Source organism: Chenopodium quinoa, unplaced genomic scaffold, assembly GCF_001683475.1.
Source record: "Chenopodium quinoa cultivar QQ74 unplaced genomic scaffold, ASM168347v1, whole genome shotgun sequence".
In the NCBI taxonomy this organism is placed as follows: Eukaryota; Viridiplantae; Streptophyta; class Magnoliopsida; order Caryophyllales; family Amaranthaceae; genus Chenopodium; species Chenopodium quinoa.
Genome location: NW_018744593.1, coordinates 4,619,019 through 4,639,096, shown reverse-complemented (window position 1 = coordinate 4,639,096; position 20,078 = coordinate 4,619,019). Strand labels below are relative to the sequence as shown.

The following is a 20,078-nucleotide window of genomic DNA, read 5'->3' as shown; positions in this document are numbered from 1 at the left end:
CACTTCCACATCTGGCGCCTGGTCAGATGTTTCACTAATCGGCACCCTGTGGGAGGAGCCGTCTGAGTTTGAGATCCTGGCAGTCTTTTTTGTTCTGGCCATCATTCTCTGCATAGACACAGATACAGTCGGACTTTGTATAAAGGGAAAAGATGGGTCCAGAAAAGGGCAGGCGGCACTCCTAGTCCTAGATTCAGCCGTCCCCGGTGACCGGCTGATCACTAACCTAGGTCGTGTCGTGTGCTTCCGTGGTGCCATTTCAAAAAAGAATAAAGCAAAGAGAAAATTAAGAGTAAGAGAACCGACGGTTACCTGAACGAGTGACGATTGATGAAGTTCTGAAAATCCTTTGCAGTCAGCTTGTCAGAGCAGGCGGTAGGCAGAAAGGGTCCAAAATGTCAGAGCAAGTTCAGGGGTCCGAATGTTCTCTCACAAAGTTTTCAAGTGTGAAAATGACCGAAGTCAACACTCCTTTATATAGGCGAAGTGAGAAGGCGAAGGGTCACTTCCAGAATTCAAAATTTTGGCGGGAGAATCTCTCGGCCTCTCGCCGAGTGACACCTGTAGCAGGTCGTCGCCTGTTACAGGGCGATACCTGTCACAGGTAACACGTGACCAGTCACGTGCCACCTGTGAGGGGCAAATGATTAGGGGATTTTTCCCCACCAATCACCATCTGACAAGTGGACCAATCAGGTTCCGCCATGTGTCCGTCACATGGGCCAATAGGAGCCTGCCACGTGTCAAGCAATGATCCGTCCACTATGGACCAATTACGACACAACACGTGTCCTTCCCATGACACCTGGGATAACCGGTCACCTAGGCCCAACTTCCGAGGGAAGCCCAATCAGCCCAAGGTTAACCTAAACCTAGATTGACACGTTTCCCGAGGTTATAAATACCTCCCTTAATCCTCATTAAGGAGGACACGCTAAAAACGCAGATTACACACATTAAACACTCTCACCTAGAGAGACCCAATCACTTTAATTTCCGCATTAATTACTCCTTAATCAAGTACTAACTTGACCGTCGGAGGCGGATCTCCAATCATCCGGAGCATCCGTTTGTTTTGCAGGTACAGGCGTCCGGTTCCAGTCTCGGAATTGTAACTCTCCCGCAGGACATCAGAAAACCCCGAAACACTACCTCTGGTTTTTTTTATGTGCAGCTTTTGCTATTTTAGTCCGCTCACTATTATGTGCAACTTTCTCTTTTATATCTATTTTGAGTAAAAAAAACACTGAAAATTACTATATTACCCTTAATTAAAAATTCAGATTTTTATACTTTTACCCCTTATTACCCATAACCCCCACTTAACTCCATTAACCTACATTACCCTAATCTAATCACTCCCTCCATTTATTCCTCCCAACTGACACACCTCTCCATCTTCCCAACCACCTGATTAAAAGCGATCTAGACTCTTTTTCTGAAGAACCCTAGATCTGGTTCTTCATCTTCCTCCTTTCTTTCGCCTTCCTCCTTTCCTCCTTTCTTTCGCCTTCCTCCTTTCTGTCGCCTTCCTCATTTCTTTCGCCTTCCTCTCCAGTTTACATCATGACATCTCCCATTCCCTCACCTTTGGTTCGAAAACCAGATGACACCATTCCCCTGAGAGACCTTGATCCACTAATTGACGCCTACATTGGCACCGACAACAACAGCGAGGCCACTCTTATCAAGTCCCTCATCAATGATCTCAACAGAGGCGATGATTTTCCCCGTCGCCTATACGCGCATGAAGATGGGCCAAGCTGTTGTTCGCCGACCACTTTCACGGAGTTAGGGGAAGTTCTGAAGAATATTGATGAGGCTGAGCAGAAAACGAAGGAGGAGGGTGTAGGCGAGTCCCGAGGCCACAAAAAGCTTGATTTTGATGTTGTTCGTGTAGATCTGGGGTCCCAAAGTGAGGATGGCAGTGTTGCGCCCCCTCCCAAGGCCCGATTTGAGCCTTCCAGGCCACCGGCGAAGATTAGGTCACGTAGGAAGGCGGCCTTGGTGGCTCTGAGGCGTATTCGGGGTTTGCCGGAGAGAGAATTCGTCGTGCTTTCCTCTGATGAGGAGGATGAGCACTGACCCTTGCGTAACTGTTCCTAACCATAACTCTTTAATTTTTTTTTTTTTTAAAATTCACCTTAATTTTTTTATTTTTGCCATACTGTATTGGTTTGCTGTGTTTTTTGGTTTTTGTTGTGGGAATGTTTGACTAGATCTGGTTGCATGATGGGTTTTAGGGTTTTTGGTGTTACCCTTGGTTATGTTATTTTGCTGTGTACTATTGGTAATTTGATGGGTTCATGCATGTGTGGATACTATGGTTGGTTGAGTTTATTTAATGATGTTGTATGAATTGCCTGTTCTCTTCTTTTGTTGGAATGTACTGGGTTTCAAATACTCCAATTCGTAGTGATTTTTATGTTGATGATTTGGAAGTGAGTTGATGTGCATGGACTATGTTGGCTTATGTATTGTGTTGGGTGTGTGTAGGTGATTGTGTTGTTGTTGACTACCATGGACTTAATTGGGTTATGTTTGAGGTTGGTTGTGTTGAGTTTATTGTGTTGTTGTTGACTGGGATGTATGATGTTGGCAAAGTGGATTTGATTGATGAATGATGAGGCTGGTATCTTCTACATGTAACATTTCTGCCTAGTCAGTCCCTTACAATGAGTCCCCTTTTAATAGGTCCTGGTTTGTTTTGAGTCCCATAATCTGATTTGACATTCACCTTACCCAAATCCACATGATGAAGGGACTCCATTGAATTTGACTAAGCACAAGTGAATTGCTCCAACAACATGCATAATGCTGTTGTTGTTGAGGTATCCTTGTGCATTAGTGTAGTATTCAACAATGACTATTAACCCCTCTGATGGATTGAATGGCCCCAACAATTGTCTGTCTTTGTCATTCATTGATACCATTTAAAATGTGGGTACAAAAGACATACCTTTGAGTAATTAAGAAAGTACATTACAAAAGACCCTACCATAATCTAAAGACTTTACAACATACTGCCTTATATATTTTGATAATTGTAATCAACAAAATACACCTAACCACTTGGTACTTCAACATTTGAAATAAAACACAAATAAACAAACTTACATAGGTAAGTGGTTATGTGTGGCAGTACATGTGTTGTCTTTTTCTTGTATTGAGTCCCCTAATCTGCATCCACCTCCAATTCTTCTGTGACTTCTTCATTGCCCTGATTAGCTGGCCTAAACATAGTGTTTAGATACTCCACAGCCTCCACTACTACCTCCTTCTGGACTACAACTATTTCTGGTAGAATGCCAATATTCTCAAGCTTTTTCTTGTTCATATGTGGAATCTTGTACTTGTTACCACCTTTTGCCTTCAGTATTTTAATCATGCAATTTTGCAAAGTAACCCAGATGTACTTGTTAACCTCTGGATCGAATGTGTCATAAGAGTCTTTCACCTTTTGGACTAGCTCATCTAAGTCCTTAGGAAAAAACTGATATTGCAATGATTGTATAGACCTAAACAGCCCCAAATCAAGCACATTCAAATCAGGTGATTGTGCTGGCTGAAAAATAAATTGAATGTTGAAGCCATTTGTGGTAGTAGCTTCAATGAACTCTGCATCCCTTGGAACTTGGTGAGGCCTAGCATTGTCCCATTGGATTACCACATCCTTGGCCAGACTTTCTGGCCACTTTGACTTGATGGCTGGGATAACTTTTGTGAGCAACATCAACCTGATTACTTCTCTGTTTATATTCTGTAGTGCCTTTGTTTCCAAAATCCCTCTTGGCCTTTTCTTGCTTGATTTTTGTGCTAATTGCTGCACAGTGAATGGGAAGATGCCATACTTCCCATCATGTAACATTTCTCCATCTATGCCATATAATGGCATCCCTATAATTGCCATGAACATGGCCTTTAGCTTGAATCTTCTTGACTGAACTGCCATGTAAGGACCCTCCTCACTTGGCAGTAGATAAAACCTCCTTTTATCAGGGTTCAAGTAGAACCACTTCTCATCATAGTGTATGACATTCCTCATGTCAACAAATGTGGGGTCCTGATTTCCTGTAAATGGATTTATGTGTGACAAAATCCATCTAAGTCTGGCCACCTTATGGTCTGATGACAGTGCTGGCTTGTTGCAGGCTGTGTGTGTTCTTAGCCTTCCTCTCCTCTTCAAATTGTGAACTGTGCTATGACTGATCTTCAGTGCTCCTACATAGCTCATTTCAGTCTGCCTTAAATGTAATGGGACTGACTGTAGAATTTCATCAGAAATTTCCATTGGCTTTCTTCCTGTTCTGCCAATTTTTTTAGTCCTGACATCAATCAAGTCCCCTTATGCCAGTTGTTTCTTTATATCTGTGAATATTCTTGTTATTGTTGATTTATGTACGTTGAATTGAGTTGATAACTGCTTCAAGTGACCCCTAGGTAATATGCCATTGTTCATTTTCACCAATATTGCATCTACAATTTGCCTTTTCTTTTGCATTGGCAGTTGCTTCCTGCATACAATTTATTGTTGCATTTGTTGGGGTTGTTGCATTTGTTGTGGTTGTTGTGGCATTTGTTGTGGTTGTTGTTGCATTTGTGAGCCATCAACCTCACCTTCACTGTCATCTTCTGATTCATACCCCCAAAAGCCTGCATCCTGCATTTCTTCTTCTTCTTCAAACCACAACTCTCCCATCTGCTCTTCATTTAGTATGTGTTCAACATCGAAAAAAACAGAATCACCATACTCTGCCATGTGTTTGTGTTAATTAGCACATGTAGATGATGATGAGGGGCCTGCTGATTTTTGCTGGGGTGAAGATGAAGATGACCCAGATGTCCTTCAAAGACAGCAGAGCAGCCTTTTTTTGTAAATCTTTGAACACTGTAGTTAGTGTGTAATTAACCTAACCGTAGGGGTGAACTAGAAATCTGTAATTTTTTGGGATGAAACTCTGTTTTTTGCTGGAATGTTTCACCCAGCTGCTAACATTAATGGCTGTAATGAATTGTATGACAATGGAGGCTGCCTTTATAGCCTCATTAAATGTTATGATTTTGGGGGCAAAATCGAAATGGAGACTGATTTTATAGCTTCCATTGAAATTTAAAAAAAATTCAGTTTGGCAGATTTTTTTGAAAAATTGGGGGGAAACAAATTTTACATGGAAAATTTGGCTTTGTACTTTTTGGCAGATTTAATTGAAGGGGAAAATTTGGCTTTGTACTTTTGGCCAGATTTTCCCACCAAAATACTATGTGGGTGGCCACACTTTCTCTCTCCTTCTCCTTTAATTAAACCCACTCACTTTTATTAATCTTTGCCCTTCAATCTTTTGCTTCGTGAACCGCAAAATGCTTGAAAGTTGCACATAAAAAAACCGGAGGTAGTATATATTTTAGGATTTTTTTTTTCCTTTTAAAAAAAAAATATTTTAGGATTTTTCTGAATTGTTTCGTGCATAATTTGTGTTTTGTCTTGTAAAAGTGATATATTTAATTGTTAGGTTTTTTGTTGTTAAATGATCAAAATGTATCAAGTTAGTAAGTTGAAGCCAAGAGTAAGAAGAAAAAGGTAGAAGAAATAATGGAGGAAGAGAATGCTGAAAAGAAGAGGAAATAGAAAGTAGCGATGATGATCTACTGTTTATTGTGTATAAGAATGTCAAATCATCTTTAGTGGTGAGACTTGAGGGAGTATTTTTAGGAGAGAGAGAGTATTTTTTGCAAAGGATACCAATAAGTTCATAAGTTGGTATCTAAACTTAGCAACTCCAAAAGAAAGTTGCTAAGTTTAGATACTCAACTTTGAGTCTCATTTGACAAAAAGTGTGGGTCCTTTATCAATATTATAATATATTGTGTAATTTATTTAAGTTTTATTTATTTATTTTTTTTTTGAAAAACTTACAATATGGATTTGGTGGGCCATAAATTGAAAGTGATATAGTATACTTTAGAGAGTCTCATCATTGAGAAATTAGACTTCACATGAGTTACTAAATTGAGAAGTGGGTTGGGTATCACTATTGGAGGTAAAAACAACTCATTTTGTATTTCAATACTCAAAGTTGAGTCTCACCATTAGAGATGGTCTAAGAGTACTTCACTATGGTGTCTCAACCGTCTATCAACATAGCATTCGAAGTGTTTTGATAATAGGAAATCAAGCTAAAAAGTTATTCTTAACATTTACAGCGATGATTATCTAAGCCCTTATAATAGGGGTGATCTTGTAAATTTCTTTGAAAATTTTGTAACTCAGATTTCGGAAAATGAAAATCAAATTGACTACAAAGAGTGAAAATAGTTATAAGCATCTTAGGGGTTTTATTAAAGATCAATGATGTAACATCTTAGGGTTTTTTTTTAAAAGAACAATCACCCACAATTGCTGTCTCAACGTCTAATTGTCTATTGAAGTCTCAAATCAAAGTACATTAAATCAAAACTAAAAGCAAGATATATAGAAGCACAACCTATCATGCAAAAAGCAACTCATGGATAGGCTAACTAATGACATTTAGCTTGGGTACAATCAGTGGCGGAGCCACCTTGTGTCCTACCAAGAAAAAAAGAAATAGTTAAAGTTTTGGTTAAATATAATACAAAGTACACCATTGTGTTCAAGCTTATCAGTAGCCTAGTGGTTGGAACATTGCCTTTTCAATCAAAGGTCATGGGTTCTAATCTCTTGCCCAATATTTTTTTCCCTCCCTTTGTTTAATGTCCTTTATTTTATTATTTTTAAATGTCCTATTTATCCATTATCCCAAATAACACAACAATGAAAGCTTTATCACGGGCACAATTACTTTTCAACTTAAGATAATGAAATTGATGATGTAATAATACGCTTTCAAAACTTAAGGACTCGTCAAGTTTAATTGTAATATTTCTTTACATGTATGAGTAAGGTACACCTAAATTATTAGTTATAAATCCTTATGATTGGTATTTTAGATCATGCTATTTGAAATGAAAAATCTATCTAGTGATTATAAACCTATTATAAAAGATCTAAAAAAATAACGTGGCCAATGCTTAAAGCCTTGAATAGGGGTAATATTTGATGTATATTGGAATAATAAAGGTTTGACAAATACGATTGCTAAGTAATTATGAATCTTGATATTAAGAACATTATTTCACGATTGCATAGTACGGTGCCCTAACAGTGTAAAAATCCTGGCTCCGCCACTTGGTACAATTAGATAATTTAACATCTATAGTCTCTAGGTCAGTCCCTTATTACATACAACTAATACAACCCATACATATAAAAATGATGAAAGAAAGAAAATGGAAGCTTATCAAGCAGGAGAAATCAATGTTCTCTTCTGATAATGGTGCTTAGCTGATATCTGTTTGATTAAAAAAAGAAATTCAAGCAGCAGTTGGTTCTGTTTACCATGTTTACAAGGTGATTAATCTAAGTAAACATGGACGGTAGAGCTGTCCGGAATGATATTTCGTGCCTGAAGAAGTTATCCGATGTTAACCTTGGGATATTGTTGTAGAAGATACAAGTCGGTTGCAAAATCGCTAATTAGCATTATACTCTCTCTGTGTGTTTCTGCATTGCACAACATACGCACGGAAGCATGACCTGGGAGAAAAAGAGGCATTATTCTAGTTAAGTACTAGGTTAGGTCCCGTACCACGCACGGTAATTTCACCTCATTAAATTAAAATCAGTTTATCTTTTATAAAAATAACACGGACAAAATACAAACTACGTTATAATTATTTTCTTCTTATTTGCAATGAAAGAGTCGATTAGACCATGAGTATATTAAAACTATATCTTAGCCCATATGACTATATGAGTGTCTAAAAATTTCAATGATATTGTGCATTTAATACACTGTGTGATGATGGAAAACATATATACGTAATACATAAATACTTGGAAATTAAAAAAACAGAATAATGTTATTTTTGTCCAAGATATATGGTATTAGTAGGAGGATTCCTAATAAGAAAAAATATTTTAAAATTTCTCAATGAAAAATAATACTACAAGAACAAAATTATCTTTCAAAAAATAATAATAATAATTTGTGTAGTACGTGATACGAATGTAGTTTAATAGATTCATCAGTTTGTTAATATTGTAACAAAACTATCTTATTTAAAATATATTTCATATTAATAGTTTGAAAGAATAATATATGATGTATTATGCTATACATGAAAGTATGACATACATAGTAATATTTATATGATATAAAGATATTGAAATATTTTATTACAGACAAAGATAGTATGTGAATCAAAATTATTACAATTATAAGATTTGGGGAATATATATTATATATAAATTATAATATGTGGCATTGGCTAAAAGAGGGAAAAAAAAAAAAAAAAAAAAAAAAAAGGAAGGGGGATTTTGGAGGGAAAAAACAGCACCAGGGAGTGACATCTGTCATCCCGGTGTCTGTTTTAGTATCAAGTTATTGATATGTCCCTAAACTTTTCTTTAAATTTAAAAATATGCTCCCAACTTTTAGTCTAGTACCTGATTTTGCTTTTATCACCCCTCATTCACAGCACTAACACCTAATGTAGATATAGTGATTTTCAAGAACCAATCTCTCCCATTCTTTCTCCTCTTTGTCAGAGTAATGAGAGGAAGGTGAACAATCCAAAATTTTATAGTGACTTTGATGTTTATAGGGAGAGAAAATCCAACTAAGGGATACTGGGATGAAAGTTCAGATTTGGCATGTATAACAAACAGTCCTTAATTTTGAAATTAGAAAGAGACTACACACCTGAATAACAGAAAAATGACTCAAAAGTGAGTCCCAAATTCTCAAAATGGTATTGAAATGAAATTCCTTAGTCAATAACGTGATCCATCTGAATGCATATATTGAGGATTTACCTGCACAATCAAAAGCTAGAATAATTCAGTCTAAAACATCATGTTGGTTACTCGACACAAATACACACCAAAAATTGGATAGAATTATAGCTCTGGATTTCCTCATAATTACACAGAAAACAAATTCTTACAGCTTCAATATTACATTTGTTATCCATCAGAATGATTATGGTAATGGCTAATGTCCTTAATGGAGGATTTGGTATTCCTTCACATACAGGTTCTGTCGTACCTCTTAATGCCCCCAATACCAAAATGATGTAAGCTGGATGTATAAAATAAAGGAACCTAAATCTATAGAATCACCGGGTTACAAATAAGATATTAAGATCTTGTGTGCCACTACACCATGCCAGAATTATTTAAAATTAGAGACATTAAGTTGACACTTTTTTCTCATTGATCATACAAATTTGCAGCATTACTGACAAAGTGTCAACAATCACGCAGTAGGTTCTCCGCCAAATCTCAGCTGAGGGACAGGATCATATGAACCAGAGTAAGGTAGTAAACACATTTAATTACTTGCATATATAAATCCACACTACACAACTTTCAAACCTAAAACGGACTCAGGGACCCAAGATTAACCAGAAGCAAAACAATTCTGAAATTAATCCAGCCATCTATATTAAACAATTCCAGAAACATTAGAAAAGAAATAATAAAAACTGTCTTGACTAACTTAGCAATAGAACGATGCACAGATGAAGGTAAGTCTTTTCCAGAGAAGCAATGAAGGAACCCAATGTCCTTTTACTGAAACCAGGGAACTCAAAGTTCATCAAGTTTCTCCTCTTTCTTTTTTCCCATACTGACAACTAAGTGAATGTGTGTGTGTGTGTGAGTGTGCGCGTGCACGCGCGCGCGTGTGTGTTCATGCATATTTTAGGAATGAAGATAGCAAGAAGAGGGAAGACAGTAAAAATTACGAGACAAAGCAGCATGGCCTGGAATACGACACTCCAAATTGCAACAGGCTTAAAATGAACTCCTGAGTAAGATAACCAGTTTTTGCCAATACTTCAATCATCTTGTTGTATCAAATGTCTGCAACAAAAAGGTTCAGAATTGAATAAAGAATTGTAATAACAAACTCAAGAATGTTAAGGAAGGTAAATGCCCAAGCATCACATGAGTCCTTTTGGAGGCATGCATACAGATTACTTAAACAAAAGTCAGGCAAAAAGTGCTATTATCTAAATATTAAACCATCCACCTTGTTTCATAGAAGGTTTGACATGGCGGGGAAAGGAGCCAAGCATGTGCTTGATATTTATCACGATTATGCAGCTGCAGTCAAGCTTTGAATGTTACCCTGTAAACAAAGGGAAGCACTTCAATACCAACCAGAAATTGCATCCAAAAGATCATATTTTTGGAGCTCAGAGAACTCAATAAAATAATAAATACTAAATAAAAAAGGGAAGGGTTTCTGGAGCACAGAAAAGACAATTTGTCACATGATGTTGAGAAGAGCATCGCAGCATGTAGTAAAGAATCAGATTATCATAACACCAAAAGGTATACATACCTTTATGGTACTCCAACTCATTTATGCTTTCCAACCAACCAAAATGATTTATTAGGAGACATAGTAAATCCAATGATGGAAGCTTATCCATGAATAAGCCATGTAATTTTGTGTCAACATAGATATATAGGGTCTTATAATCTTCCTCTACCCTTTTTGTTCGACTGTTCCCTCATCCGTTATCTCTTCCTTACCCCCCTTCTCCTTTTCTTTTCTTTTTTTTTTTCTTTTTTCTTTTATTTTTTATTTTTAAAAAAATAAATCCTACCTCTTATTAATCTTATATGGTCATATGTAATTGAGAAACTTTCTTTTTAATAGTTAATTTTTCTGTCATGTCATTAAAAAGATATTTTATTCTATAAAGATCTCCTACGAGAGCTTTAATCTTCATGTCTCCTCTCCGACTTCTATCCCTGATCTTTGTTTATCATCTTAACCTTCGCCTAGTCACTTTTTTTATCCCTCTTCCTCATCTCCTTCTCATACTCTCCCTTTCCCCTTTCTCTTGCTCTTTATTCTTCTTTCCATATCTCTTTTCTCTAATGGTTTTAACATTTTTAGTAAGAGCCAGCTTAGTCCTACTTGCTCCATCCTATCAAGGTCTTTTATCTTCACTCTAAAATTCTCTCTCCCTACCCCTTCCTTTGCATTTACTTATTCCCTCCCTTTGACTTAAGTCTAGTCTTACTTGCTCCACTCCCTCTATCTCTCTTATACTCACTTGCATACTTTTTCCTTCTCCCTTCCTCTCTCTATCTCTCTCATCTTAACTTTCATAATTTTTCTCTCTCGCCCCTCCTTTGCATAAAGTCATAAACTCATTTCTCTATGAAGCATTCCCTCCCCAAGTCACCAACATCAGAGCAAAAAAGCAATAAAATCCAAAGCCAAAATCAGAACTTAAAGCACAGAAAATCCAAAAGTGACTCTAGGGTAGATTTAAGGTGGCTTAGAATCAGAATTTGAAAGGTCATTTATCTTCACTTTCAAATTGAGGTTACAGATATATATATAGAGGTTACAAATGAACATAGCAAGCATGATTCAGGGTAGATTTTAGGTGGATTAGAATCCAATTTTTTTTCACAAAATTATTGCAAAATTCAAATGAGATAACCTACTACCACAGTACCACATAGCTTAATGCACTGAACATATAGAGGAAACCCACATTAAGCTATCCAATAGATAGTAATAGATACAAACGATCTAATATAAATAAAAGAGAAAGGATCCCAGACATTGGCTTAGTTTCATAATGAGTTCCTCATTTAGTAAACACGAAGCAGAGAGTATTCCTAAATCAATAATCTACTAACCAAGAAAGGTGCAGTAATTATTAAATCAAAATTTAAATAGGGATATAAATCAGTAAGTACTTTATACTGGAAGTTAGAAATGTTCATGACTGCTGCTTATGCTTATTCTAAACTCCATGCTGTCATGATTCTATCCCAGGCTCTCCCCCTTTACGTCTATTTTTTGTTTACCTATAAAGCAATTCTGACCAAACTGCCCCAATTTGATTCTTGGGTAGAGCTTTTTTACTGCTAGTGAAGAAATTTCATCACGAATCTTGTTCATTATTAATTTTAGTCATTTGTTTATATTTACTTCAAACTATTTCAGGCTTTTCTAAAATAACCGATTGTATCAAATTCTTCAATATGTAATATAAATAGTACGAAGTGCATCACATTTCATAAAAAGATGTGTCATCAAAGAGATTTGGCAAAGTCTTGCGTGATTCTCACAAATCTAATTGTAAGGCAGAGGAGACACTTTCTATTTTTAGGGATGAATTCTTACTTTCTCGAGGTGTGATTTTTGTTAGCTCTTTTAGTTTTATTCTTTCTCAGATTCAATTTTGGTCTGCACTATCATAATTTGGAACATGCTATCTTTTCAGTGGAAAAAATACATTAATGCCAAGTTTAGAGGAAGCTGAAATGCTCAGTCATGTGCTGTCAAATTGTGATATTTGAAAGGTTTAAGGACAATCGGCCATTTCTTATTCTTGGTAGCATGAAAGTTCTCTTTAATTCCTTCACAGTCACACTATCTCACAAGGGCAGGAGAAACAAAACGGATATACACAAGGCTATTGACAAAGACAATGAGCAAACTTAACGTTATAAAAGAGGCAAGATTAATTAATTAGCAATATGCAGAACACTTAATACTGATAAATACAATAGATATAGATCTAAACTTCAATCAACAGAAATTATTATGCTAGCTTCATGTTAATTAATAATGTGAATCAATTTTCAAGCTCAAGCAATCATAAATTTTCACCTTTCCCAGATATATGTACACTGCCGAAATCCATCCAACGAAATTTCTCATGTTTGGGTGCTGTTTATATAGATTTTCACCTTTTCCAGCTATATGCACTTTGCAGTCTCTCCAGATCCACCCAACAAACATTCCTACAGGTGTTCGGATTTTGTTTGTTTAATTTTCACCTTTTCCAGCTATCTGTAGTCCTTCCAACAAAATTTCTACGTGTTTGGGTGCCGTTTTGATAGCGCTTGAACAAATTTGCATGAACAGCCAACCTCTTGCTGTCAATTATCCTACCAATAATCACTGCAAGAACATTCACCATATTTGAAATGATGAAACCTACTAGTATCACGCACTATAATCTCCCTGTCCTTTATCCTAGATATGTACTTGATAGCCACGTGACAATCATCACAAACACGCAGATTCTTCATCACCCTTATAGGAAAACCAGGAGGAGTGATCATTAGAGCAAATGCAATGGCCAACTTCTCACTATGCTGAGCCAAATTTTGCTCCTTCACTTCTGTATCCATGTCTTGCAAAACAGATCCAGTATCTGGAACATACCCACATTTCTTTATATCTGACATTAGTTCTTTTAGATATAGATAAATCTCTATGGACCTAGGATGGTACTTTGCTCCCATGGTGAATTGGTGTACTTCATTCTTGAACTCAAACCAACTAACACCCGGTTCCTTCTTAATTCGTCTATCCCTCATGGCTTTTCTGACAGTAGAAACTTCATCCCACCTCTTTGCAGAGGCCTGGATGTTCGCAAGCATAACATAGGAAGCGGAATCCAGAGGATCAAGTTTGAGGACCTCTTCAGCGATCCTCTTAGCCATTTCAGTATTTTTATGGGTTTTACAGGCAGATAACAAAGTTTTCCATATAACAGCATCTGCTTTACTGGGCATTGATCTGATCATATCTTCTGCTTGCAAGAGACAACCAGAACGCTCAAGTAGATCAACAGCACAGGTGTAATGCTCTAACCTAGGTTTTAATCCATATTTCTTTACCATTAGGTCAAGATATTCAAGTCCTTCATCCTTCAGTCCACAATGACTACAAGCATATAACAGGCTCAGAAAGGTAACATTGTTTGCCTCTAGTCCTTCTCGTTCCATATGCTTGAAAAGCTCAATGGCTTCTCCTCCTTTGCCATGGAACCCATAAGCAGAGATCATTGAGCTCCACAGGACAACATCTGCATCTTTACACTGCATGAAAGCTTTGATTGATTCTTCTAAGCATCCGCATCTAGAATACATGCTTATCAATGAACTAACCAGAGGAACTACAGAAGTAACCCCACGCTTTATCACCTCAGCATGTATCTGAAGGCCTTGTCCCAGGGTCCCCAATTCAGAACATGAACTAAGGACACTAACAAATGTAATTTTATCGGGTTGAAACCCCGCCTTTTTCATTATATTATACTGTTCTAAAGCACCCTCAGGGCACCCATTTTGTGCTCTTCCGGCAATTAGAGTATTACAAGCAATCACATTATGAATAGGCATCCCTTGAATTACTCTCTCCCCTTCCTCCAAACTCCTACACCTCATATACATATTCGCCAATGCACTACCAACAACCAAGCTCAGACCATGACCACTTTTGATGGCATAAACATGAACCTCCCTCCCACAAAACAAAGCTCTCAAACCAGCACATCCTCGAAACACACTACCCAACGTAAACTCATCCGGCGAAAACCCCAACAAATGCATCCTCGAAAACAAACCCAACCCCTCCTCATTATGCTCATACTGTATCATCCCCGTGACCATCGCATTCCAAGTCGCAACATTTCGTTCAGGCATTTCATCAAACACCTTTTGTGCACCCCCCAAATCATCACTTTGCAAATACCCATTAATCAAAATGTTACTAGACATCACATTCTTCCTATGCATCACATTATACAGCACTAAAACAGTCTCCAATTCCCCAAGTTTTCCATACATATTCAACAAATGATTATTAACGAATTTGTCTAAATAACATCCAGAAGTAATTGTAATAGCATGAAGCTGTTTTCCCCATGAAATCGAATTTTTGGAAATACAACCATGAATTAAATGAGAAAATAGATTTGGGTCTGACCATATTTCAGATTTGAAGCTCTCAAATGCTTCTTTTATGCGTCCCTTAGAGCAGAGATTGGTTAGCACGGTAATTGAGGAGGTGTTCAATGGTTGAGTAGAGTATGAAGAAGATGAAGAAGATAAAGTGTTGAAAGATGTTCTGATAATCTGAGAGAAGCAGCAGATTGAGCGAAGCGATTTGACACTGGACTGCATCATTGCGCAGCGTGTATACAAGTTCGCAGAGGAGCATGATAAGTAGCTATGGCAATTCGGCTTAGTGCTGTATTTGAGTCTGACTGTCAAACTGAATATACTGAGTAATTTTCGAGGATTTCTCATCCTCTACTAGGTTGAGTCCACAAGGACCCTAACTTAGGGAGTAAAAAAGGAATTTGCGTCATTTAATTACTTCCTCTGTTCTTTTAATATCGCATCACTTGTTTTTAGGGAAGTTTCACAAATATTGCATCACTTTCATTTTAGGACAAAAAATATTTATATTCACGTTGCAAATACCCAACATACCCTTACTTTTTCACACTTACTTTTTATTTTATCTTTACATTATATGGACAATTTTGTATTTTTACGTTTTTCTCTCTTACTTTTTCCCATTACCAAATTTTGCCTCCAAAACCCCTATGATGCAATAAAAAAAAAAAAAAAAAAAAAAAAAAGAGGAAGTATAAAGAATACAAGAAAAGCTGAAAAGACTTGGGCCCCATTTGCAAATTCAAAATGAAAAGAGGAGTTGAGAGTCACTTTTAGACTTTTAGGGTATTGAAGTGGGATTGAAGTGGGAGAGGAGGAGAGAGAAAGCAATTTCATTTCCCAAAATTTTATAGGGAGAGCAAATTGAAACCTTAAAAATTGCGACCAAGTTCAAGCAAGGGTATTTGGAACTCGAATTTGCCGATCTTTGTTCGTTGTCGTTGCCGGAAGTTCCCAGAGTAACGTATTTCAACTGAAGTAAGTTTCCGGGTTTTGTGTTTCAACTGAAGTAACGTATTTTTTGAACTAATTTTTGTTCCATAAGTTTTTAGTATCAGTGAATGTCGATAATCTTGCAATGTATTTGTTGAGTTTCGTTCAAGGCCTCCAAATTCCGTGTTTTTTGGGTTTTAATTGTTTAAGAAATTCGTTTAATTGGGTAATTAGGGCTATTTGTCAAATTTCGCTGGCTATTTGTCAAATTTCGATGTTAATTTGTTTATTTAGGTTTGAGTAGGATTTGTAATGTTGTGATGGGCAAGTTATGTGTTCTTGGAATTGTAAAGCTCTAATTCTTCTTAATAATTGCCATGTGAATTAGGGGTTTATGGGGGTGAATTGGGGGTTTATGGGGTTGTCCCATTTATCTAATAATTTGTATGGTGTAGAATTGTGTGGAAAGTTATTGGTGTTATATTGATGTTGTATTTTCTAATAATTTGTTGGTGTAGAATTAGTGGGAATGTTATTGATATTGTGTATGAAATTAGTGTGGATTGGTGGTAGACTGGAATTTTGATATGACGCAGTTAAGAAATTGGTATTTAGCTGATACCATCTTATGGCTTGTTGGTATTGTTATGATACCATCTTATGTATGGTTATTTATTGTTCTATGCCTGAGATTTTGACATTTGTGTTTTAAACATGTAAGAACTTAATATGAACTTGTTTGTGGTGGTGTGTTGTGTCCAATAAATTTGGAAATCATGTGGCTGGATTTGTGAGTAAATTGCTCTGGAGTGTATGTTAGATACCGACAGTTACTAAGATGGAATTCTAAAGATATCAACAACAGGCATGGCAATAGAGCAACTGTATTCGATTTCTTCAATGCCATCCGTATCTATCGTGGTGTACTAGGAGTCACTACGGAAATTCATATCCCAGGGATAGCCGGTTTGTGAGTTTCTTCACTGCCAAATCCATACGGAGCTTGTACCCTTCGGGATGTAGATTAATTATATACGGGTTTGTGAGGAGGGCATCCATGTTGTCCATAGCATCTAACCCGTTAGCCTCTATCATTATGTTTTTGAACTCAGGGAATTTGTCGTCATCGTGCTGGAACTCGAACTCAATTCTCATGAAATTCTCATGTGAAAAATTGACCTACTCACATGTGATGTTGATATTCTCGGCAATAAGAAGACCTATTCCATTTTTTCCGGAGAACTTGCCCCCAAAATAATAACACCCCATTTTCCCGATTCGAGCACATTCTCCTCAAGTTTCTCATCAACATCCTCCCACCAAGCTTTTAATGGCTTAAACATGGAAAAGAATTTTGCAAGCCATTTGTACGCACGCTTTTTTAGCATGCATTTTATCAGTCTTTTCTTCAACTTCACCACATCAAAAATAAAAGCCATGTTGTACACATCCAAAAGGTAAACACAATAAGCTATAGGCATCCTTTTTGATCTCCCTTGGTGGGCAAAGTTCAAGTAGTGTCAAGCTAAGTAAGGGTAGTTGGGATGAAACCGTAACCCGTGTATAGCTCCCGAACCCTTACCACTCTTAATGACTAGCAGAAATGGGAGGATGAGACTCTTTGATTTCTTTTCGAGAGCTATGGCGCTAATGGAATCCTTCACATCTTTTTCACTGGGTTCACATAGTTCTTTGCAAATATCAAAGTCTTCCACCTTTGCTTTTCCTTTCTCGGCGTATGTTTTAGTCGAGTGATGGATCTTGTGGTTCTTCTTAGGGAAGAAGCCCCATCATAGTTTTTCTTATTTTGCATATTACTATTGCGGTTTATAAACGTGATTCTTGGTTTGATCTTGTGGAAATGGTGTAACTTTGTAAAAGTTAAACTTAGATGGTAGCTTGAATTATACAACTTTTGTAGTAAAGATATTGTTTAATGCAAGTACAATTTTTAGGTTGGGGCATTAAATGGAAGTAGTAAATTCTAATTGGGGGTCATTGAATGCATTAAACTTTTAACTAGACAATAGGTTTATTCCACATTGGTGATATCCAATTAATATTCAGACTCCAAAATGTCAAAATTGTTAAGCTGTGCACGGTCAACAAAACGGGAGATTAATCTTTTATCCCTTATGAGAACAACACCTCCAGTGCATCCTCGCGGTGCAAAACAAGAAACTCGGTAGCTACCAGGTAACTGACCCAAAATTCTTACCAACGTGTTCCTACTTACGCGAGAATCAGTGATAACCCAAACCCAAGGCTCGAGGTTGGCATACAATCTTTTAAAATGCGGTATGAAAGAAGGACGATCTACACCTAGGGCATTCCAATGTACTGCAATAGTGCCCCTAAGAATGTAGTCGTAGACGTTGGTTTCATACATATGGTGCTTGGAGTGTATGTCTAATTGTAGGGAATATTTCAAACATTAACTTTGAGCCCCACTGCGATCATGCATTTAAGCATGGTGGCGTCCAAAGGGAAAGAAGCTAGAGATAAAAGAGTTGGCAACAAGTTTTAGGAACTTGTAAATCGTCCACGGGTATGAAGGTTACACCCCATTCACAATCACGGAGATTGCTAACTCCATAGTGGTCCGGAACCATGACTAGATATTCGGGGATGATGGTACGAATCCAACCTAAAAGAGATTGAACCCGCCCTAAATCGGCCTCTACTTAATTCTTATGATATTCGTGTGCGCTTTCCGATCAACATACATACAACAAGTTAGCCCTAAACCTGTTTAATCTATGTTGGCTGATTATTAATGCACAAATAAATCTATTATTGGCGATCACTTGAAATTAAAATCATATTAGCCTAAAACAAATAATTAATTATCTTATTAGGCGTGATTTCAAGTACAAATTCCCTTTAAACCTGCTGATTGTGCATGATCAAGCAAAAACAATAAATCATGAATAATCAAGCAACGTGTAATTGACACAACAATCATCATCATAATCAAATCATCATAACATTGTTAAAAAATGATTAGCAAGATCCTAGGCATAATACTAAACGGATTAATAACAAATCCTAACATGTCACTAAATAATAATCAAGATTAAAGCTTTAGCCTAAACATGATACTAGAAAGCATGATATTAGAAATATTAATTAACATCCTAACATGATACTAAGAAGCAAAATAAATATCCTATCATGGTACTATAAATCAAAAGACATCCTAACATGATACTAGAAATTAAAATAATATTCTAAGAATGATTTCTATATCAAAAGCGAGGAACAAGGATAGTATATCTACTCACTTTGTTGCCTCGTATCTCTTTCGATCAAAACAATACACGCGTTAGTAACTTCAAGAAAAATTAAATCAAACAAATAAATCAAATAAGAATTAAAATAAGGATTAGGGACCGAACCCTCAGAAATATCAACCTTTCACGTCGAGGTCGAAGGCAACTACGAGAAGGGCTTGGAGTATTCAAGTCTCGCAAATGACGTATGGTGTGTGATGTATTTAGGCTAAGGCTAAGGCTAGAAAGAGAGAGAAGAAGCTTAAAAGCTTATAGAGAGGAGATTAGATGATGATTGTTGTGAATCAAAACTAAGTAAAACGCCCCTATTTATAGGGAAAACGAAGGAAAAGATCAAAATAAGAGTCAGAAATCGACTCGGAGTAAAACGCCTTTCATCGCGTAACGATGGTTACATCGCGACGCGATGCATATATCGCTGCTTGATATTAGCATCGTTGTGCGATATTTCCATCGCTGCACGATGCTTTTTAGAAGATAAGATCCGTACGGAATCCGACTTCCAATCAAATTGGGTTAGTTGAATATCCGTACTTATCCTTATTTTATCAGAATTAAATTTATTAAAAAACAAGTGTTTTATCCGATATAAAATTCTTAGTCTTTATCTTTTCAAAAAGAGGATAAATTAAAACCTTCTAAGAGATTCTAGAAGCCAATAACAAATCCTAAGAGTTTTAGGAATGACGTTTAAGGTTAATGGACCATCCACATGGTCATTGGGCCGTACGTAAGGCTCGGTTTGGGCCCAATTTAGTATTTTGGCCATAACTTCCTCGTTATAACTCGGATTTGAGCTTATAATATATTGTTGGAAAACTCTTTTCAATCTCCATCCAACTACACAATTATTGGACCCATATTATGGACCAAAATAAACTGATTTGGACGTTTTTATAAAGAGCACACGAAATAAACGATTTTCAAATACACGAAATGAATGATTTTGGGTTTAACGGCACGAAATAAATGATTTTGGAAAAACTCATTTTAGAATAGGTTAGAAATGGTCAAGGCTAAAGAAAATTCATGAGACTCTT

At 36.7% G+C, this 20,078-nt stretch overlaps 2 protein-coding genes across 2 annotated transcripts; both read right to left on the bottom strand.

Moving 5' to 3' along the window:
* Positions 1 to 3,175: 3,175 nt before the first annotated feature.
* Positions 3,176 to 4,291, bottom strand: LOC110699849. Its single transcript, XM_021877360.1, has one exon. It carries the CDS (start codon positions 4,289 to 4,291, stop codon positions 3,176 to 3,178), a length of 1,116 nt encoding a protein of 371 aa, XP_021733052.1.
* Positions 4,292 to 7,097: 2,806 nt separating this feature from the next.
* Positions 7,098 to 15,330, bottom strand: LOC110699701 (pentatricopeptide repeat-containing protein At2g41080-like). The gene is made up of 5 exons (XM_021877228.1): positions 12,729 to 15,330; positions 10,113 to 10,211; positions 9,826 to 9,943; positions 8,781 to 8,893; positions 7,098 to 7,612 (listed from the first exon to the last, which is right to left on the bottom strand). The coding sequence occupies exon 1, from the start codon at positions 15,158 to 15,160 to the stop codon at positions 13,010 to 13,012; it is 2,151 nt and encodes a 716-aa protein (XP_021732920.1). The 5' UTR covers positions 15,161 to 15,330; the 3' UTR covers positions 7,098 to 7,612; positions 8,781 to 8,893; positions 9,826 to 9,943; positions 10,113 to 10,211; positions 12,729 to 13,009.
* Between the last annotated feature and the right edge of the window lie 4,748 nt (positions 15,331 to 20,078).